Here is a 24,054-nt window from a genome sequence, read left to right on the forward strand (position 1 = left end):
GTTTTATTTATGTGGTGGATGGCCTTGGTTACTTTTCTAATGTTGAACCATCCTTGCATACCTGATATGAACCCCACTTGGTCATAGTGAATTATTTTCTTGATATGTTGTTGGAGTCTATTGGCTAGGATTTTGCTTAAGATTTTTGCATCTATATTCATGAGGGATATTGGTCTGTAGTTTTCCTTTTGAGTGGTGTCTCTGCCTGGTTTTGGTATCAAGGTTATGCTTGCTTTATAAAATAAATTTGGGAAGATTCCATCCTTTTCTGTCTTTTGGAATAGTTTGAGTAGGATTGGTGTCAGTTCCTCTCTGAATGTTTGGTAGAATTCTCTGGTGAAACCATGTGGGCCAGGACGTTTGTTCTTGGTAATTTTTTGATGACCTGTTCAATTTCTTCTTTTGTTATGGATCTGTTCAAGTTTTCCACATCAGTCTGTGTTAGTTTAAGTAAGTGGTGTGTTTGTAGAAATCTGTTCATTTCTTGCAGATTTTCAAATTTGTTGGAGTACAGTTCTTCATAGTATCCTAATATTATCCTTTTTATTTCAGTTGGTTCTCTTGTGATGTCACCCATTTCATTTGTTATTTGTGTTATTTGTATTCTCTCCCTCTTTCCCTTTGTTAAATTTGCCATTGTTTTGTCAATTTTATTAATCTTTTCAAAAAAGCAACTTCTAGGCTTGTTGATTTTTGTATGGTCTTTCTATTTTCTGTTTCTTTGATTTCTGCTTTAATCTTTATTATTTCCTTTCTTCTGGTGACTGTAGGCTTTTTTTGCTGCTCTTTTTCTGATTGGAGATGTTGTGTTAAGGTGTTGATTTTGGCTCTTCTTTTTTGATGTGTGCGTTTATTGCTATAAATTGGCCTCTGATGACTGCTTTTGCTGTGTCCTAAAGATTTTGGTATGTTATGTTTTCATTATCTTTTATTCAAGGAATTTTTTAATATTATTTTTTATTTCTTCAGTTATCCAGTCATTTTTGAGGAGGGTTGTTCTGTTTCCATGTGTTTTCTCTTTTTCCGTTGATCTTCCTATTGTTGATTTCTAATGTGATAGCATTGTGATCTGAAAAGATGATCTGCAGTATTTCAATGTTTTTAAATTTATTAAGGCCTGCTTTATGGCCTAACATATGGTGTATCATGGACAATGTTCCATGTGTACTTGAAAAGAATGTATATTGTAGTGTTGTTGGGTGAAGTGCTCTGTAGATGTCTGTAAGTAAGGTCAAGTTGGTGGATTGTATTGTTTAGCTCTTCTGTGTTTTTGTTGAGTTTCTTTCCAGTTGTTCTATCTTTCATTGAAAGTGGTGTTTTAAAGTCTTCCACTATGACTGTGGAGTCATCTATTTGCCTTTTCAACTCTCTTGAAGTCTGATTTATGTATTTTGGGTCTCCTTCATTTGGTCCACAGATATTTATTATGGTTATATCTTCATGTTCAGTTGATTCTTTAATCATTATATAAGGTCCTTCCTTGTCTTGTTTGGTGGTTTTGGTCTTAAGGTCAATTGAATCAGAAATTAATATTTCCACTTCTGCTCTTTTTTTGGTTGCCATTTGCTTGTTATATCTTTTTACAACCTTTGGTTTTTAGTTTATTTTTGTCTTTGTCTCTAAGGTGTGCCTCTTATAGAAAGCATATTTATGGGTTATGTTTTCTTATCCAGTCTGCAAGTCTCCATCTCTTCAGTGGTGCATTTAATTCATTTGCATTCAGTATAATTATTGACAAGTATGAATTTGTTGCTGTCATTTTGTTATGTGTTTTTTCATGGTGTCCCTGGTTTCTTTGTTCCATACAATTTTCTGTGCTGGGCTCATTATGTTTTTGAATTGTGTTCTCATTTTCTTTGTTGCTATTGTTTTAATCTTTGCTAAATATTTGTGCTTGTCCTCCTTTTTATTGTGATATGAAAGTTTATCATTTTTCTTTGAGGTTACCCTGTGATTTATAATTTTCTCTCCTAGTTTAGAACAGTCCATTCTATCTTGCAACTTTCTTGACTTCTTCACCATTTATAAGTTCTGTAACTACACTGTTTTTCCCCTCTTTTTGGTTTGTAGTTGTCCTCATTTGCCAATTGATGTCTCTGGTTCCCTGTTTACAATCTCATAAGGTTATTTTACTTTGGATACTTCCATAGCTGAGTTGGTTTCTGGGTTATGCCATCTTGTGTGTTAATGGTTGGTGGTGGTTTTCTATTATTGGTTCTCCATTCAATGGACTCCCTTGTTATCTCTAGTAAGGCTGGTCTAGTTTTAACAAATTCCCTTAATTTCTGCTTATCTGGAAATCTCCTAATTTCAACATCATATTTGAGAAGCAGTTTTGCTGGTTATATAATTCTTGTTTGGAAATATTTTTCTTTCAGGGTTTTATATATACCATTCCATTGCCTTCTCGCTTGCATTGTTTCTGCTGAAAAATTAGAGCTTATTCTTCAAATTTGTTAGAGTACAGTTCTTCATAGTATCCTAACTTTTCGTTTTTCCCATGCTGCTTTCAGGATTCTTTCTTTGTCTTTGGTCTTGATAAGTTTATGATGATATGTCTTGGTGTTTTTCTTTTGGGGTCTATCCTGTTTGGGGTTCATTGGACTTCCTGAATGGACCTATTCTCATCTTCCATCATATCAGGGAAATTCTCTTCCAACAAATCTTGGACAATTTTCTCAGTGGTTTTCTTTTTCTCTTCCTGTTTTGGAATTCCAATTACATGCAGGTTATTCCTTTTGACGGTATCCCACATGAACCCAAGGCTTTCTTAATTTTGTTTTGATCTTTTTTTCTGAGTGATCCCTTTCCAAAGAAGTATGCAGGTTTTTGTCTTCAATCTCATTAAATCTGTCCACCATTGATTTGATTCTACTCCTTTGCTCTTTCAGTGTGTTATCTGTTTCTGAAAATTTAGCATTAATCTTATGGATTTCTATGTGTAGATTTTGTATCATTTCTAATTTTTCATTTATTTTGTTCTTGTATTTTCTTCTGAAATTGTTCTAGGGTTTTGCCTGTCTTTTTTTTAATTTGGTCAGTGTTTTCCTTGATCTGTCTTTCAATCCTTTGAAAATACCTAAATATAATTATTTTGAATTCCTTATCAGGGAGTTCCAATGCTTCTTCTTCAGGGATGTGTTCTTGGTCTGTATTCTGCTCCCTTGTTTCTACCACTTTATGTTGCTTCTTTGTGTGGACTGTGATGGTCTGTTGTCTCTGAGACATTGTCATATTGTTGTATTTAGATCTCTGTTAACTGTTTGTAAAGAGCAGTAAAGGGTGAGTCAGGCTCCTCTTGGTGGTCATGTATTGTTGGCCAGTTGGTAGAGAAGGAAGTTGTGGCTCTCACTCAGAAAGTGAGTTGCAGGAGGTGCGGGTGTAGTTGTGCCATATGGGCAGTGTTGGTTTCTCCTACTGTTAGACAAAAACAACAATTGAAAAACCATCAGAAAAGTAAAAGCAAGTGGACAAAAAAACATACCACATAGACACACAGGAACAATCACCAAAAAAGGGAAAAAAAACCCCATAATATCTGGGAGGGGGCAAGAAGAGAATAAAGGTAGAATAGGGGAATAATGACAAAAAAAGTGGGAGAAAAGAAAAAGAAAAACAAGGAATGGAATTAACAACGAGCAAGAAAAAAATGGGAACCAGGAACAGGGAAGAGAGGAAAAGCTGAAAACTAGAGCCTGGGAAGAGAAGAATAAACAATAGTAACAAAAAGGCAAAAAAAAAAAAAAAGAAGAAGAAGAAGTATTTTAAAACAGACAAAAATAAACAACCTAAAAAAAAGGAAAAAAAAAAAAATCTGGTCAGAGTGGGGTAGGGTAGGGCAGGGTACCCAGTCTCCTACGGAGCACAGAGAGTGGGATGGAATTCCTTCTGGCCCAGAAGGCCTGTAAGAGTGAGGGGTGTAGTGCCTAAGGCATTTGTCTGCTATCCAGAAGGCCGGCAGTTCAAACCTACCAGCCGCTCCTCAAAAGGAAGATTGGGCAATCTACTTCCTTAGTGATACTGCCTCAGAAACCCAAGGAGGGGTCACTATGAGTTGGATCTGACTCGACAGCAGTGAGTTTGGTTTTGGTTTTGGTTGTTCACCAAGAGGTCTAAGAGTAACATGGGAATATCACACCTTTCCAGTTGTTCGTGTCCTGAATGTCCTTGTGGTTCCCAGCAACTGGAGACTGTTCTTAAGTCCCTGGAATCTGGGAAAAAACTGTCGCTTTAAATATCCGAAATGGCTGAACCGCTTAAAAACATTCAAAATGGCTTCGCCCTCCAGACAGGCAAAAGTCCACAGCTCAGCCTGCCTTCCTCTTTGCTGCTTTCCCTTTTATTCACCACCTACCAGAGCAGTCCTAGGTCCTAACACCGCTAGCAATATCCAAGCTGTCCATGCCATCAGGATTGCTGCCAGACAGTAGCTCCATATGTCTCCTTTTTTGGTGTTTTCATGCAGGTTCTTCCACTAGTTGGAGTTTAGTCCACTTCTCTATCCTTCCCTTCAAAGCTCAGGGCTCCAGAGTTATCTTCTGTATCTTTGTTAATTAGTTCCCCTTTTCTTTGTTGAAGAGGGTCTGTACAGTCTGTCTGCCTATTCTGCCATCTTACTAGAACTCTTATCATAGGTTCTTGATAATATGCTACCTCCTGAAATGGTTGAATGTCAATCAGTTCTTTTTAGTACAGTGACTTTGTGTATTCCTTCCATCTTCTTTTGATGTTTTCTGCGTTGTTCAACATTTCGCCCATAGAATCCTTCAATATTGCAAGTTGAGTCTTGAATTTTTTCTTGAGTTCTTTCAGCTTGAGAATGCTGAGCGTATTCTTCCATTTGGGTTTTCTTACTCTGGGTCTTTGTACATTTCAAGGCTGGCTGTTCAAACCTACCAGCCACTCCTTGGAAGGAAGGTTGCACAATCTACTTCCATGGTGATACCACCTCGGAAACCCAAGGAGGGGTCTCTATGAGTTGGATCTGACTAGACAGCGGTGAGTTTGGTTTTGGTTTGGTTTGTCTTATCTGACCATCTATGAAATCTTTTATTCAGCTCATTTACGTAATCATTTCTTCTATTTGCTTTAGCTAGTCTCTGTTCAATAATTTCAGATTCTCTTCTGACATCCATTTTGGTCTTTTGTTTTCTTTCCTTTCTTTTTAATGACTTTTATTTTCTTCATATATGATGTCCTTGATGTCCTCTCACAACTCATCTGGCCTTTGGTCCTTATTGTTCAGTATATGTAATCTATTCTTGCAGTAGTGTTTGGTTCTTATGGACTTCTAATTTTCTTCGGCTTCGACTTGAACTTGCATATGAGCAATTGATAGTCTGTTCTGTAGTCAGCCTCTAGCTGTCTTCTCATTGATGATATGGAGCTTCTCCATTGTCTGTTTCCACAGATTTAGACAGTTTGTTTCCTGTGTAGTCCATTTTGCGGTATCTATGTGTATAGTTGCTGTTTATATTGTTGGAAAAAAATATTCACGGTGAATAAGTTGTTGATCTTGGAAAATTCTGTCCTGTGATCTCCCACATCATTTCTATCACCAAGGCCATATTTTCTAGCTGTCATTCCTTCTTCTTTGTTTCCATCTTTCACATTCCAATCACCAATAATTAGTGATGCATCTTGATTGCATGTTTGTTCAATTTCATACTGCAAAAGTTGGTAAAAATCTTCAGTTTCCTCATCTTTGGCATTGATGTTTGTTGTATAAATTTGAATAATAGTTGTATTTACCAATCTTTCTTATAGGTATATGAATTTTACCTTATTACTTACAGTGCTGTACTTCACGATAGATGTTAAAATGTCCTTTTTACAATAAAAGTGATGTGATTCCTCTTCAATTTGCCATTTCCAACATAGTAGACCATATGGTTGTCTGATTCAATATGAGTAATACCAGTCCATCTCAGCTCACTAATGCCTAGGATATTGATCTTTATGCATTCTATTTCATTTTTGATGACTTCTAATTTTCCTAGATTCATACTTTATACATTCCATGTTTCAATTATTAATGGATGTTTGCAGCTCTTTCTTCTCACTTGGAGTCATGTCACATCAACAAATGAAAGTCTGAAAGCTTTACTCCATCCATGTCATTAAGGCCAGCATTGCATTGAGAAAGCAGCACTTCCCCAGTTGTATTTTCAGTGTCTTCCACTTTGAGAGGCTTATCTTTCAGCACTATATCAAAAATGTTTCACTGCTGTTCATGACGTTTTCAGTGGCCAATTATTTTAGGAGATCTCCAGGTTCTTCTTCCTAGTCTGTCTTAGTCTGGAAACTCTGCTGAAACGTATCCACCATGTGTGACCGTGCTGATATTTGCAATACCAGTGACATAACTTCCAGCAACATGTAAGCCAACACGATAAAACAAACTAACAGATGAGAGGTGTCAGTAACGTTTAATTAAAAGTGACATACAATATTAGCTGAAACATTAATATGGTAAAAAGAAAAAAAAAGGTAAATCGTAATTTCCTTTCCTACCCCCAAAACCCAAATCTACTGCTATGAGTTGCTTGCTTCCAACTCATAGATTCTGTAGGACAGAGTAGAACTGCCCCATGGGATTTCCAAGGCTGTAAATCTTCACGGAAGCAGACTGCCTCATCTTTGTCCCATGGAGCAGCTGGTGAGTTAGAACCACCGTTTTGGTTAGTTACTGAATGCTTTAACCACTTTGGCATCAGAGCTCTTTTAGCTCCTTTCCTAAGCAATTGAAAATTTCTGTACAGTAAGTAATTCTGGCTGCCATGTAAGATAAATTTTGTAGGAACAGTGCTTTTGATATAGCATACCCAAACCAATACTATTTTTATTTGTGATTCTGACATGCCTCCCTACCTAAATCTCAGATGTATAGGTATTTCCAGGACACACTTTGATGATTTTTATCAGTGTTTACTATTTTCTTAAAATATATCTTGTTTCATTTAGCCTTTGCTTTAAAAATAATGGTAGAACAATGTTAGATGTTTATTATTTACTATTTATCACCCCAATGCATATAACATGTACTCACAATCTTTCTTCATAGTTCAAGTTCTCTTTAAAAATGCACTTTTTTATATGAAAATTTGTAATCATCCTTCTCCAGTGGATCATCAGTTTGGTGGAGTATCTGACCTCTTTCAACATTTTTTACAGGTTCAACACTTTACCATTGATATTATAGGTGCTTAAACTTCTTTATCATGCTGAGAGTTTTACTCATAGGCTTAATTTTGTATGTAATCTTTTATTAATTCTTTGTTCTAAATTGCAGTCACTTTTTTTTTTTTTTTTTCCCCATGACTGCTAGCCTAGTAAGTGAACTCCCTTAAAAAAATCTGTTATTTCACACTGAAACATACCCCTGGGAAGTCCTCTAGTCAGGGAACACTGGGAAAAGAAACTGATTATCTTGTATATTTTTGTAGCGTATAGTTAATAAGTAAGTGAATTAGATCTGAGATAAGCCATTTTGGTAAAGGAACATGCATATATAGATCAGATTATTGAACAGTATAAGTGATATCATGTGGAAAAAACACACTGTTCCACATGCTTTAAAGTATGTGTAGATCATATCATACTCTGAGTATCCTACAAATTGCTTTAATGCATTTAACAGCATATTAGAGGCTGATCCGTGTCGATACGTGAAGTGCTGATTCATTTATTTTAATCATGTATGGCATTTATTTGTATTAGGATCCCTGGTAGAGCAGTGGTTACACACTTGACTACTAACTGAAAAGTTCAGTGGTTCTTACCCACCAGCCATTCCACAAGAGAAAGATGGGGCAGTCTTCTTCCATAATGATTACAGCCTTGGAAACCCTATGGGACAGTTTTACTCGGTCCTATAGGGTCACTATGAATTGAAATTGAGTTGACGACCCCTTTTTTTAATTTTTTGTATAACTTGCTGCCGTCAAGTCAGATCCGACTCATAGGGACCCCTCCTTAGGTTTCCGAGGCTATATCTCTGTGGAAGTAGATTGCCCCATCTTCCTTCCAAGGAGTGGCTGGTGGGTTTGAACCTCCAGGCTTCTGGTTAGCAGTCAAGTGCCTTAGGCACTGTGCCACCGGAGCTGTACATTTTTTGTAGAGACATACCAAAATTTGTTTATTCATTCTCCTCTTGATAGATATTTACGTTGTATCTGATCTTTTACAATCACAAATATCCTGCAATTAACATTGTTACATGTTTCTTGTTAACTGTACACATCATAATTTCACTGGGTGATACAGCTAGAAATGGAAATACAGATTGACTAGACATATCAAATTGCTCTGCAAAGTATTTCTATCCGTTGATGCTCCACCAGCATATATGAGGGTTCCCTTTTTTTCACTTCCTCACCAAGACTTTGGTGAGGAGCTTTTGCTATTTTACAGTCTGATCGTTTTGAAATGACATCTGTTTTCACTTGCATTTCTCTGATAGCTAGTGAAGATGAAGGTCGTTTCATATTTATTATCTATTTGGGTTTCTCTTCCAAGAATTGTTGCTCATAATCTTTGCCCCTTTCTATTTTGTGGTGTCTTTTCATATTGTTGGTATTTTAAAAAACGGTGTGTAGAGGTTGGTAGATTCTGGATTCTGGCCTCTTTGTCGGTTATCTGCATTGTAAATGAATTCTCAGCCTGTGGTTGTTTCTTACCTTTGTTAAAACGGCCTCTGTTGTGCAGAGCTTTCTCAGTTTACTAACATTTTCCTTTATGGGTTGGGCCTTATTTTAGAACTTTCTTCTTTCAGATCATGAAAGATATTCTCTTGCATATTTCCTGAAAGTAGTAAAGTTTTGCTTTTTCACATTCAGGTTTTTAATTAACTGGAACTGATTTTTATTTTTTATGTGTGACATAAATACATATTTCATTTTGATTAATTGCACGATTTATTGCACATTGTGTCTTTTCTGCACTAGTTTGCAATGCTATTAATTCATAGATAAATTTCCACCTATTCAGGTGGCTTGCTTTACTCTTCTGTTCTTTGCCTCTACCTAGTAGCCCATGTGTCATCCCTAGTACTACATTGCCTTAGTTGCTGTAGCTTTCTATCAGTTCTTTTTGTTTTGTAGAGTAAAATACATCTACTCACCATCCTTTTCTTCAAAATTTTCTTTTATGTTCTTTGATATTAGTTCTTCTATGTGAATTTTGGGAGCTCTGGTGGCGTAGTGCCTAATGCATTTGACTGCTAACCAGAAGGCTGGCAATTCAAACCCGCCAGCCACTCCTTGGAAGGAAGATTGGGCAATCTACTTCCGTAATGATACCACCTTAGAAACCCAAAGGAGGGGTCACTATGAGTTGGAATCGACTTGATGGCAGTGAGTTTTTTTTTTTTTTTTTTGGTTATGTGAATTTTAGTATCACCTTCTCAAGGTCATGAAAATTCTTAATTGGTTATTGAATGGAATTCTTAGATATACTTGAGGAGCTTGATCATCTTTATAGTATTGAGCCCAACCATGAACATGGTACACCTGTTTATTCAGATGTTTTATGTGTCAGTAATCATATTGCTTATTAATATTGTTTAGGAAAACTTAAGATTTTTATGTGCTTATCATGCATCTAGTACTTTGCTGAATTTTCCTGTTAGTTATAAAAGTTTGCTATAGATTATTTTTCCCATGTAGATAGTTTATCATCTCTAAACAGGGCAGTGTTTACTCCTTCTTAGCCATATACTTTGGTTCTTTTCTTTGGTCTTATCATTGTGTATAGCTAGAACCACTACAGTGTTGACAAGAGAAATAACAAGGTTGGGCATCCATGTCTTGTTCCTAATTTTAATGGGGCTGTTTTATAACTTTCAACTGAAGTATGATGTTGCCACTAGGCTTTTGGCAAATATCCTCTATCAGTATAAGGGCATCCCTTTTAATCTGATTTTTAAGCAATTCTCATTATTATAATTGAATTTTATTAAATGATTACTCTGTTTATTAAGATGATAATATTATTTTTTTCTTCTTTTGACAAGTATGTTGCATTAATAAATTTCCTGATATTGAACTATCTTCTTATTTCTGCATAAGCACTGTTTGCTCAAAATGAGTTATCACTGTTAATTTTCCATTGCTGAAGAGATAATTTTGTATTTAGCCTCATATTTGAGAATTTCATGAAATGAGAAGGGGGAGATACAAACATCCACAGTTATAGTTGAATGTATTTGACATTTATACAACATCCCACCTAACAACAGCAGAATATACCATCTTTTCAAATGCTTTTGGACTATTGGTTTTCTAGTGCATTCAATGGGGAAGAAATAGTCTCTTCAGTTAATGGTATTGGGACAACTAGGCCTCATATGCAAGAGAATGATGGTTTTAGTTTTTATATTTATGTCATTACTCTATTTTATGTTAATTTCATATATGTTGTGATGTACAGGTCCAACTAAAAGCTCTTTGAAGAAAACATAGGAGTAATGCTTTGAGATGTTGTTTTTAACAATAGATTCTTAGGTACGACTCCAAAAGCATGTTTGCACCAGAAGTGGAGCCGAGTGGTGCCCCCTCTGCCCATAATCTACCACGTCCTTATCTGCATTGTTTCTGTGGGCATATTGCCCTTCTGCTTTGCATATCCCTTCCCCAACTTGTTTTGCCTAAATCCTTCTCAATTGTCAAAGTGCACCTAAGTGTCTCCTTCTCTGGCTAAGCCTTCCCTGTCCAACTAGTCTAATTCCTTCTGTCTCCTATTCCCTTCAGCTTCTTGCTCATGTCTCTGTTCCAATTCATGTAATATATTTTATTGTGATTTATTGACTTATTTGTTTTAATTACCTTTCTTATTAAACCAATTGTCCTTTGAGGTTAGAAAGTATGTATTTTATAATTTCTGCTTTCCCATTACCTACTTTCTGGTATGTAGGTGGAACTCAGTGAATGTTTATTGAATGAATATGTAAATAAATAGATACATACATAAATATGATATTGTTAGTATATCTACAAAAATATTCTTAGAAGTGAAATATAATTGAGCTCTTAATTTGGAAATGCGTATAATCTGCTAAGAATGAATTTTGAAGTAGTATTATAAACAATATTGCTGTTTTATGCAAGGAGCCCCGATGGTGCAACTGTTAAGGATGCAGATGCTAACTGAAAGGTTGGTGGTTCAAACCCACCCAGCGCCTCCCTGAAGAAAGAAAGACCTGGTGATCTGTTCCTGTAAAGATTTCAGCCTAGACGACTCTGCCCCATGAGGTTGCTATGAATCAGAATCGACTGGAGGGTACCTGACAGCAGTAACACTGTCCTAGGGCCATGCTCTCAGCTCCTCTACCTGCTTTCCATCATCCTTTTACAGTTGACACACCCCAGTCCAAAATGACATGAAGTCTTTGCTTGCTCTGCAGGCTCAGCTAGAGAAACACAGTTATGCTCCCAGGCTCACTGCAGTATCATGATCACTAACCACAGGTATTTTTGTAATGTAACATTTCTTCAACCTATTTGCGGTCTCTCTTCTTAATGACTATTTGATATCTTTTCCTCTCTCTTCACATCTCTCAGCACCTCCACCCTATTCTCATTCTCAGCTCATGGCTTTTCTGGTTTTGCTGAGAAAATAGAAACAATCCAATGACAACTTGCCTATGACCCACCACTATATTCCCCTACCTGCCCCATACACTCTACCCTCTCTCCTGCACTAAGATAAGCTGTCTGCAAACTCTGCCTTTTATTTGCATTAGAATCATCACCTCTTACCCATCCAAGTCATTGCTCTAAAATTTCCTCGCTCTCCTGTTTCATCAGTTTTTCCTTTCCTACTTAGTTTTTCAATGAGCATTAAAGCACTCTCTTCCACCCAATTAAAAACGAAGCTCTCTCGTACATCTTTTGATCACGTTTACTTCTCCAGATACTTGGCCATTGTTCTGGTTATCTAGTGCCACTCTGACAGGAATATACCACAAACGGGATGGCCTTAACAAACACGAGTTTATTCTTAAAATTTGGAGGCTTTAAGTCCGAGTTCAAAGTGCCAGGCTCTAGGGGCTGGGTGAAAGCCCCTCAACCTTGGGGTCCAGCTCTGCTTCCTGCTCCCGGCCCACTGAAGCTAGAGACATCTCTTCACTCAGGTAGCTAATGGCTGCTGAGGCTAACAAGCCCAGGGTCGACAAAGGAAAATGGTACAATCCCAATGTTACCAAATAACATGGCAGGCCATTAAGTCCATTGAAAGACCCAAGGTTGGCAGAGCGTGGCAAGCTGCTGAACAATGACATGGCTATATGCAGGGTCCAAGTGTGCCATAAGCTTAGAGACCATTCCCCAAGCCTTCCGCTTATGTACAGGAAGCAGACCACATTCCCTAAGGCAGCTACTCAGTTGCTCATAGTAGATACCACCATGCAGTTGATTCCAGTCTCATCATGGGGAATACTGCATCCAGCTGCTGAGCCATTCAACCAGGCCCAGCCAAGTTAACACACAAACTGAACTACCACAGCCATTTCTCCATATTCATTCATAATCTAGTATGTTGTTTGAATAAATCAACTTGAACTGAGTTGCATTCTTCCTAATTTTGTTCTCAGATTGGGCTTATTCTCTCTTTCCCAGCTGACATTAGGATTGATCATTGCTATATGAAGATATATTGTGTTGTTCTTGTAGTCTCAACTCTAATAAACGAGAATAAATAAGAAGAGAGAAATTGAGCTGAGATACCTGGCCAAGCATTTGGTGGCCAAGGGCTGGAATCTGTACTGACCGAGTTGGGGGCAGCCTAGGCTGCTTGGGGACCTCAGGGCACTGTGCCCTTATCTCCTGAAGGCCATCCACTTGTGGCTGCTTAAAACTTTGTTTCAAATTTTTGGGAAAAAAACAACAACCAAGGGTAATGGTAAAGAAAAAATTGTGAAAATTCTTTTGAAATGCTTGTTCTTCTTCAGTGGTATTTTTCCTTCATTCTGAATAAATAATAAATACTATCTTCCTTCACGATTGCAGCCCTATTCCTGAACCCATTCATGCCTTTCTTTCTTTTGAAGTCTACATCCATTTCTTTCTTTCTTTTTTTTTGATTTTTTAAAAATTGTGATTTGGGTGAAAGTTTACAGGGCAAATTCACTTTCCATACAGCAGTTCACATACACTTTGTCTCATGACATTGACTACAATTTACCACGATGCAACAGCTCCCTCCTACTTCCTCCTGATGGTTATCTCTTCCCTGTGTCCATCCCTCCATGCACTCCTGCCCCCTGAGCTGTCTCCCTGTGCATAAATAGTCCTTCTTTCTCCCATGATTGTTCTCTCCAAGGAGTGTATCTACCTCAGGTAAATGTTCAACTCATATGAGCCTGTCTTTTGTTTGGCTGGAAGCCACAGGTACGGGTTCAATTTCAGACCTGAAGGGCAGCTAGGGGCCATAATCTCAGTAGTTCCACCAGGCTCTATCAGACCAGCAAACCTGGTCCCTCCCCCCACCCCCCCAAATGATTTTGAGTTTTGTTCCACACTGTTCTCCCTCTCTATCCAGGATCTCCTACATACTCTTCAAGTGGTTGACATTGGTAGCCGGGCACCATCTAGTTCTTCTGGTCTCATAGTCATATAGGCTGAGGATCACATGGTGTACCAGTCACTAGGACTAATTATTTCCACGAATCTTTGGTTTTCTTCATTCTTCTTTGCTCTGGACAAGGAGAGACCCATCGTTGAATCTAGATGGCTGCTTGCAAGCTTTTAAGATCCCAGTCACTACATGCCAAAGTAGGAGGTGGAACCATGTTTTGTGTAGTATGTTAGGCCAATTGAGCTTGATGTCCCCTGTGACTATGGTCCTGAGTCCACAGGTTCAGCTACTTGCTCCCTCTGGGTAGCAGGCTGTGGGCAAGAAGTGACTACAGCCTTTTCTCAGGTCAACTCTACTGTACACCTGGGAGTTCTTACAGAACGTACAAATACACTTATAGAACCATTGTCTGCCAACCCTATATATGGTCTTGGGTACATTCCCTGCTGCATAGATATACCTAATAATTCAGCTTCTCTACCCATCTATCCACCCGTATACCCGTGTTTGCCTTCACTGACAATGCAGTACTGTATTGCGAAAGGGTTCGTCTTTGTTGTCTGCACCTTGCATCCATTTCTTCAGCTAATCCTGTTCGTCCTGTCTTCCAAACACATACTCAGTAACTGAGCATTTCTCACCATCTCCACCACAAGGCTCTGACCATCATCGTCTTTTGCCTCCATTATTGCCACAGCCTCTTTATGAGAATTTCCACCCTTGCTTTGGATTTTTTAATACTTGTTTCTTCTGCCTGGAATGATTTTATTGTAGTAAACTCCATAGCTTATTCTCTTGTATCTTTGATCTTTAAATGTTCCTCCTCAGAGGTGTTCAAAATTGTAAGTCTATCTCTGCCTTTATAGCAGTCTCTCTTAGTGTGTCTGGTTTATTGTTCTCCAAAGCATTTACCATCATCTGATATACTATATACTTAAATTACTAACTAATTTCCTATGTCCATCCTATACAATATAAGTTACATGAGGACATAAATTTTTATCTTTTATTTATTGTTATATCTCCAGAGCCTAGAGCAATGCATGTCCTATTGAATTTGCCTCTGCATATTCTGGCAGTCAGATGAAATTTGGAAACACGATGTATTGCATTACTATCATTATCAGATGTAAAGATGGCCATAAATTCTTAGAAAGACAAAGCATTACCTTATGGTAGCTTATACAAGAAATACACAGGGTGAGTCTTATGAAGTGTTTGAGGAAACAGTATAAACAATGGCTTGAAGAGTAAATCCAGTTATGGCTGAGGGCGTACTACATAAGGCACGTGTTTCCAAAGTAGAAATTGTCCCTGTTTACTTAAAATAACTTGAAAATTTTAAAAATAAATGTTGTATGGTAGCATTATGAGCAGTACTTCACCTTTGTGTAACTTGTGAAAACTACTTAGGACCTATAAAGTTGAACTGTCTCACCTTGATTTCATCTTCACTCATGGACAAAATTCAACATGGCTTTCTTCTGTGTTCCTTTGATCAATTGTGAATAAGGGTCACTTCTGTAGAATGATATTTGTTACAGAATCACTCAAAATTGCTGAAAGTAGAAATACCTAAATATTAAAGGAAAAAAGTAAATGTCTTACACCATATGATGAAATATAATTTAGCCATTAAGTTGCATATTTTCAAAGAATTCTCATTTTATGAAAGTAGTACCAAAATGTGCACCTGTGTATAGAATGTTAGCTGGAAGAAAATGCACCAAAATATTAAGTATATTTCTCTCTAGTTATAAGACTATGAATGGTTTTATTTTTTGCTTATATAGTTTCCACAATGTCTGCAGTGACTATGTAGTACTTTTGTAATGACACCAAAAATAATCAATAAATATGATTTTTAAGGAATTAGGATTTCTTCCATATCTATGTGTTTGTTTCTTGATGCAAAATATTGAATTTTGCCAGTTTTAAAGGAGGCCACTAGTATCTAATGATGAACATACATTTTCAATATTGGTGTACAATATGTTTCACCTAACTTTTGTTTTTCAAACAGTTTTTTAAAGTACATATCAGGATTCTGTTGTTTTCCCCACAGACAGCCTTTTGATTGACTATCAGTTTACCTTCAGCTTGTTACAGGAGGATGATCGTCACCATACTGCCATAAACTTCATAGCAAACCCAGAACAGGTGAGGAAAGATCATTTATCTCTTCTAATAGTAGTATGAAAGGATACAACTTTTCTGTCATATTTCATTGAGATTTTACCTCTTCTCTGAATTATCACTCTGTAGGACTCTCATACCAAAGACCAATCCTGCTATTCTGTTTTTTTTTTTCATAAAGCTTAGTTTTCCTTGAGTATTGGAGAATTTTGTGAGTTCTGTATTTCAGATAAGGCACTCTGGTGGCATAGTGCCTAAGGCATTTGACTGCTAACCAGAAGGCTGGTGGTTCAAACCCACCAGCCACTCCTCAGAAGGAAGACTGGGCAATCTACTTCCATAATGATTTACCACCTTGGAAACCCAAAAGGGGTCGCTGTGAGTCAGAACGGGCTGTTGGTGGTTCAGTGGCAGAATTATTACCTTCCACGTAGGAAACCTGTGTTTGATTCTCAGCCAATGTACCTTTTGTCTAGCCACCATCTATCTGTCCCTGGAGGTTTGCATGTTACAATGATGTTGAACAGGTTTCTATGGAGCTTCCAGACTAAGACAGACTAGGAAGAAAATCAGGCAATAAAGACCCTGTGGATCACAATGATTTCATTTACAACCAGTCATGGGGCCAGTCAGGACCAGGCCTAGGGTCACCATGAGTCAGGCCAGCTCCATGGCAACTAACAACATAATTCAGAATGTGTGACTAGTCCTACAATTTAAATTACATATTATTTCTACATATTTCTGTTATTTTTCAGCCTTAAAATATTTGTGTCTGTAATTATGCTCTCAAACTTGGAGTGGTCTTATTTGGAAATAGAACCCATGATGTCAAAATATGCCATATTAAATATATTTTATTTCTCTTATTAACATACCAACTTAGGAAAAGGCTCTCAGATGGTCTAGAAATAACACACATATATTGGTGTTCATCCAAGACTTTATAAACTTAACATTCAGGAAAGGGAAATGTAAACCCTATAGTTTATTTGAGTATAATTTTAATTCTCTTGAAACAAAAACAAGTCATGGAAAATTAAAGTGAAGTGTTAAATAAATGTGTTATTCTTATTATGCCCTAATCCATATTGTTCAATTCCTAGTATTTTTAATAGTTTTTTTTAAAAACAGGTAAAAACTCTAGATATATCTTAACATTGGCCAGCTCTTTTCTTTTAAAATATTTTATTGGACCTGCTGATACAAAGTTTAATTTCTTATATTTTCATTACCTAAGAAAATAGAATCTGAAACCATAGGCTAGTTCATCTTGTTATTTCTTATTCCCTAGATTTTCAGTGGTGCCTATATTCTTGGGAATACATTTAAAGTTTTGATCATAAATAGGATTTTTTATGATAATTTTCTTTCAAATACCATCCTTTCTGCACTGATGTTCTGTATTCTTATAAAGATAGTAATGTATCAGAAACTACATTTTTCGGTGTGATAAATTTTATAAGTGCTTTATAATCGCCACTGGCTTCTTGATTGTTTAATAATAATTCCAAACTATACAGTTCTTTGGGGTTATAAAAAAAATTAAATGTAAGTGGGGTGTCTGACAAAATTTGGGTGTGAATAATATCCCTCCCGGTGTTATCCTCAGTAAGGAGCGTTGGCGGCATGGTGGTTAAGTGCTCGGAGTTGACTCAAGGGCAGTGGGTTTATTACCCTCAGTGACATTGCCGTTGGTCCAGATTGGCCACAAGTGGAGTGTGCTGCTCCCCTTGACTACCTTCTTCGCCTTCAATTTCCTGAAATCCTGGAGTGCTTCCAAATGTTCCAGCTTTCAGTTTTCCTTCCTACTTTCTTGTCCAGTTGAGCCAAGAAGCCAGACATATGTTCTTTGAAGCTGAAAGATGTTAAACTACCATTAGAAGTGCTACTAAGAATTCTTATAGCATCATTTCAAATAATCTCAATTAAAGAGATTTTCATCAGGGACCAATCTTGGTGTTAATATGGATTACTGACAAAGGTTTCCTGGTTACCTTACAAGAATATAATAAATAGTAGAAACCCTTAATTATTTATGCATTCCTACATTTTGATAATAGATTTTATTCTGACCCACTATACATCAGTTCCAGCCAGTGGTTTCATGTGAACAGTTTCTGGGGTAGGTATCTGTATAATCTGCCCTTGCCAAATTTACCCACATCTAACCCACAGTGTTTCATATGTCAAATTTTATTATTTATTGGCATAATGCCAGTATCATTTCTTTTACTATAGCATTTTTTTTCTTTTGGCCTTAAACACTTCTTATGGCACTTTAGTCATTGCATTATACATTCCAGTAATGCCTAAACTTAAAATTGTTAAAGGATGAGCTGAAAGTTCAAGAGGAGTTTATAATTCTTTTATTGTTGTTGAAAGTATACACAGCAAAACAGATACCAGTTCAACAATTTCTACATGTACAATTCAGTGTCATAGAATAGATTCTTCAAGTTGTACAACCCTTCTATCCCTTCTCTTCTGAATTGTTTCCCCATGAAAATGAACTCACTGCCCCTGAAACTTCCTGTCTGGCCTTTCAAATTGTTGTTCACAGTTTGCTCCCATGTAGATAGTTCTTCAAAACAGCACAATGCTCAAGGCAGACGTTCGTCACTAACTAAGCCAATTTATTGTCTGCTTTAAAGAAGAGTTTGGGGAACACTTTTGGTTTAAGGGTTAATGTTTGAATATTATCTCGGGGCAATAGTTTTGGAGGTTCTCCCAGCCTCAGGTACTCTAGAAATTCTGGATTCACGAAGAATATGGAATTCTGTTCCACATTTCCCCCTCTTTGAGCAGGAATCTGAAACTCAGTACCCTTAAGCAGTAAGTTCCCCTTCGTTCCTCCCGTCCGCTCCTGGTAACTGTTAATAAACTTGGGTTTGTATGCATTTGCCTGTTCTAGACTCAGATAATGAACTTTTAATCTGTATTTGAACTTATCGCACATTTTTGTCATTAAAGATGTATTCAGTGGAATATTGACATGCATCATTTGAGAAATATAATTAAAACATAGATTAATTTTAAAACAGATACATAATTAAAATCGTAGACTAAACGATATGCTAACTAATGTAATTTGAATTTTTAAACTTAAATTTTTTTTCTTTGGTAGTCAAACAAAAACTTGGATATTTCAATTAATGCGTCAAACAACTTTAATCTCAATATTACATGGTCTGTTGGTTCAACAGGTAAGAGCATTTTGGTGTTATATCCATTTGACATGTATTTCTCTATGGAACCCATTCAAAGATGATGATCTGTTAATTTAAATAACTGAAAAATTTAAAAAGCAGTATATTCCATAATCATTGGGCTGTTATAGGTATAGATAATAAGTAAAATATTAATAAAGCTTCATCACTTTATTAGCTTAAATTAGCTTTCTTTCTTGTTCAATTAAAGTTAGATAGGTGGCAAATATTGTACATTATTTAATTTTTTTAAATGGCAGTGCTATGAAAAGCTGTGACTTTATTTAAGATAGATTATTTCTTCCATGAGTGAAGAGGCCAAGATTTCAATTATTTGATTCAATTTTGAAGCTATGAATTTAACTATTAACCTTAATATTTATTTCAAACAATGGACTTCTTCTGTGTATTCTGATAAAAGTAACAACTTACCTATTATTTTAAAACTTAGAAACATAACCCCTTTGTCAACTTCATTGCTGAAAGTGGAGGAAAAAAAAACTACTTGTAATGAGTCTTCATAATAAGGTTTATAAATTGGAATTTTCTTGCCCTTTGAAAGTATAACTCTGTTTGTTGAATTATGAAAACTTATGCTCACTTTCTGTGACCTTCTGTCTTAAGAAATTCTACTGTTTTCCATTTGAAAGATACACTGTTGCTCAAATATACTGGAAACTTTTTTTTTTTTGGTTATAGAAAATATATGGATACTTAAAAATCCATATTTGATATCTGAAAATTGAAACATGATATGTCAAATGTAGAATCATGTAAACAAGGAATTCAAGAGTGCTATTCCAGAAGTTATATTACCTCTGTAAAGTGCCAAAACAATTTGGATGCAAGTGAAAAGTTTAGGCAAACATTTGGACATTTTGTTACTATTGTGCTAAACATACAGTAGAATCTTGTGAGTCTCATTAATTAAGAATTTATGATGACTTGTCCTGATAATTTGAAATTTATTTCTGCATAATGAACAGGACTCTACAAGTGTTTTAAGACTTGTCTAAAAAATAAAATAAACCATTTCTAACCACTTTAGAAAATGGATTTCAGATTGCAGGAAATCACTTGTGACTTTCACAGAACCGCATCTTAGACATGATTAAGTAGGTAGAGGATGGAGTCAGGGAATCTGCATTTTTGAAAAGCACCTATTTTGGAATAGGTGAACAGTTCAAGATTAGTGCAATTGCTCATTATACTGATTCTAATTAATTTCACTCACCATTAAAGTAGAAGTTTTGTGAATTTATTGGAAATGTTTTGTTCTACTTGGTTAACTTCAGTAAATACGTATTGAGTGCCCAATATATGTTTAACCAATTGAGCATTTAGTTCATGTTTTAAATTATGGCCTTCTCCCAGTTTATTTGGAATATAATGGTTCAGTCTGCGGTAAGACAAATAAATTGAATTTGTTTCCATTTTTAATTGGATAGAAATCCACAAAACTAGGTTTTGAAAGGTTCTGTAGAGTAGCAGTCGAAAGAGCTCAGTTTTTGGAGTCATAGATACTTGACTTCCAAATATGAGTTTAATGCTTGGTGGCTATCAACTTGGGGGGAAATGCTTTAACCTTTCTGAGACTCAGCTTTCAATATGAAAATAGACATACTAACATCTCCCAGACAGAGTTATTATTAGAAAAGAATATAACATTTCTAACACAATGCCTAGTAAATGTAATTTCGTAATTGGTTGCATCATTAAAAAATATTTTTATACTAAATAATTTCCATTATATTTATGGCAAATCTTATGTCTTTGTCATTCTAAATTATAAAAGTAAGTTTGTTTTAATTTGTATGTTTTTTTATCTGTGCAGTTGTGAAAAATGAGTAAGTGTAATATATTTTTAAGTTCTTAAAGATCTGTTGCCTAGCATGCATTATATTAATTTGTTATTACTATTTGCATTTTAGCCGGAACAATATCTGGGGAAGAGACTCCTATAGTTTCCAAGACCAATATCAGGGAATACAGAGATAGCTTTTCCTACGAAAAATTTAACTTTAGAAGCAACCCTAACATTACATTCTACGTATATGTCAGCAATTTTTCCTGGCCCATTAAAATACAGGTAAGTACTGATATTTAATTATAATTACTACTGAGTTATTTTCATTACCAGATAAAACACTGGTTTCGTTATAGTTCTGGGATAGATATATTTCTTGATAAAGAAAGCTAAAGCATGGGTTGACCCTTGGTTCTGAAAACAGGATTGACTATGAATTTATTCTTAGAAAGCACTCATGCCTTTAACATTGAAGCTACCAAAAATGTACTAAAAATCTTCACTAAATATTATATTTTTAAAGAAACGCAGCAGAACTTGAAATACCTACAATGTTTGGATTTTCTGCTTAATTTTAAACTTTGAGGTTTAAGTAGACACACAGTTTCTTATATCCCCACTTGAAACTGTTTGTTACGTTAATGGAGCGTTTCATTAATGATTTAGTATTGGTAGTACTTAGGAGTTACTTCTTTAAGACGCACTACTTCTCACTTTGATTTCTTTTTCTGATATATACACACACATATATATATATGTGGAGCTCTGGTGGTATATGTGTGTACATATTTGTTCAGTTTTTTCACGTAGTGCTTAAGGCATTTGACTGTTAACCAGAATTCTGGCGGTTCAAACCCACCAGCTACTCCTTAGAAGGAAAACTGGGCAATTTACTTCCATGGAGGTACTGCCTCAGAAACCCAAGGAGGGGTCGCTATGAGTCAGATTTGATTCAGTGGCAGTGAATTTAGAGTGTTTTTGAGTTTTAGTGGTGGGATGCTGAAGGTTTCAGATTTTATTTCTAGGAAACATTTGAAATTTTCTTTCTGTCTTGGAAATGGCAAGGTTTGTGTTCTTAATTTATGCTTTTATGAAAGAAATTGAGATTTATTGATTTATTCACTCCTTTGACTGATTGACAGTGAATTTCATATTGACTTCCAATTGATTTATTGAATAGGACATATAGCAAATCCTGTGCTAGATTGTTCTTTTAAAAAAATATTTTAAAGATTTACAGATCACTTCTTCCCCTTTTATGTTAATAAATAATAGCTTATGCTCTGTGACTAGAAATGTTTACACATTTTATTTATATTAATATTAATTTGTATTTAACCATTTGTGGGATGACTGATTTTTTTAACATATGTATACGTGGAAAATTCTTTGTTCTCATTTGTAAGATTAACATCTAAATTAAGGTAATAACTTGTTTTAAAAATATTAGTATAAGTTAGTATTCAATATAGTTACAATATATAGTTAGAAAGGGAAATTTATTTGAAAAATAAATGTATTTCTTCATTACATAGTGACTAAGATGATGATACACTGAATAGACTCCAAAAATAGTTTAGTTTTTTCAATTCCAGCATTGAGGGTGGTAGAGGTATATTTTATTTTCAAAGATTCATATAGAAATATGGTATGAATCTGTATTTCAACTGGATTATTCAAATTATTATTGAAGGTGAGAAAAATATGGATGGTCACTATGACTCAGGATTCTCTTGATGGCAGTGGGTTATAGAGCTTTCTAGATAGTAATTAAAACTAATGTAATTGTTATACTGTTTTAATTGTTTCATGCCCTTTATTTCTTGGTTACCTAATTATATTTTGTTTTAGCAAATTACGTAATTACTTCAGAATTTTCATGAATATTTAATAGTTAGAAATTAACTTTCTAAATTGGTTTTTCTTTTGAGACCATACCAGTAATATATTCTAGAAACCAAAATCAGATTTTGTGTAATATAATTGAAATATCCCCTATTGTAAAACATGAACAGTCACTGCAGTGGTCAAGATATATAGAGCCCAATGCCTACTCTTTGATTAAATTCATTACAATAGTCCTGGGGAATATATTATATTAAGGCATATAAGTATATGTGTTTGTTTATAGAACTACAATAAACCTTAAACATATTAAACATAAAATAATAAAATATTTCAATTGTGATTTTAAAATTTTGCACTTTTATATTCTCCCTGTTTTTATATAACTTTATTTATTTATTGCTAGTGAAGAGGGTGGATTATCTTGTTCTTTAATATTTAGTTCCTTTCCTGTAAAGTCCAAGGTTTAAATAGTCTTATGTATTTAGTTTTGCTGTATCTCAAATTTTCAATAGATTTTTTAGAAAAATGAGTTTTTAAACTTTTTACTGAAGAAGTTCTAATTTTAAAATTCTGGGAATATTTGTATTTTTATATTAATAAACATAATCTTATAAAAACAGTTAAATAAATGTAAAAAACTAATCTTCCTAAAAATGAACTAGTTTTAGCATGTTTAATTTTTTAAAATTATTTTCCTTTTTTTAACATTTAACATTGAATACTGGCAAATTCAGATCTGAAAGCTGTAAAGAGTAGCTGTTTTCAGTATTGTTGTATGTTGTTGTTGTTGTTACGTGGTGTTGAGTCAGACCTGACTCAGAGAGACCCCTCCTTGGGTTTCTGAGGCAGTATCTCTATGGAAGTAGATTGACCAACCTTCCTTCTGAGGATTGGCTGGTGGGTTTGAACCTCCAGCCTTCTGGTTAGCAGTCAGATGCCTTAGGCAGTATAGAGTTTCACAATCTGATGTTAAAGATAGATCCAGTTACTTTGTGAAAATGAAAGGTAGGTGGCTTCTCTGGTTTTGTCCCTTTTTTTGCCAAGTGTTGAGAACGCTGGGATGGTGTTTTTAACTTAGAGTAAGCACATGACTGCACATTCAACACAGGTACCCATTCAAATATTCTTGACTAGTTCATAACAGTACGATATGGTAGAATGTGAAACATGCTTCATTATTTATTCAAAGTGAACAATTAGGTATTATGAAGTTTCTGCAGATACAATATTGTATTGAGTTATAAAATGCATTCAGTGAAGTGCATAGCTCTTAAGCATGTAGCTTGATGAGCTTCTGCACGCACCACCCAGATCAATATATAGTGTGTTTCCAGCATCTCACAGGCTCCCTCAGAGGCATTACTGGTCGGGGCCCTCCACAGAGCTGTCACGCTCACTTCTGTAGGCATAAATTATTTTTACCTCTTCTTAACTTCTTATGAATGATATTTGACAGTATTCACCCTTGTTTCTGGCTCTTCC

At 35.5% G+C, this 24,054-nt stretch overlaps 1 protein-coding gene across 1 annotated transcript in view; it reads left to right on the plus strand.

The window, feature by feature from the left end:
• ATRNL1 (attractin like 1) overlaps positions 1-24,054 on the plus strand; it is a 664,967-nt gene that overhangs the window by 235,791 nt on the left and 405,122 nt on the right. Inside the window, exons 22-24 of the mRNA XM_042781046.1 lie at positions 15,638-15,732; positions 18,836-18,914; positions 20,849-21,006. Of these exons, the coding sequence (XP_042636980.1) occupies positions 15,638-15,732; positions 18,836-18,914; positions 20,849-21,006 (332 nt within the window). The remainder of the gene's footprint in view (positions 1-15,637; positions 15,733-18,835; positions 18,915-20,848; positions 21,007-24,054) is intronic.

Source organism: Orycteropus afer, unplaced genomic scaffold (assembly GCF_000298275.1).
Source record: "Orycteropus afer afer isolate SDZICR_OR568_19922 unplaced genomic scaffold, OryAfe1.0 scaffold00082, whole genome shotgun sequence".
NCBI lineage: Eukaryota > Metazoa > Chordata > Mammalia > Tubulidentata > Orycteropodidae > Orycteropus > Orycteropus afer.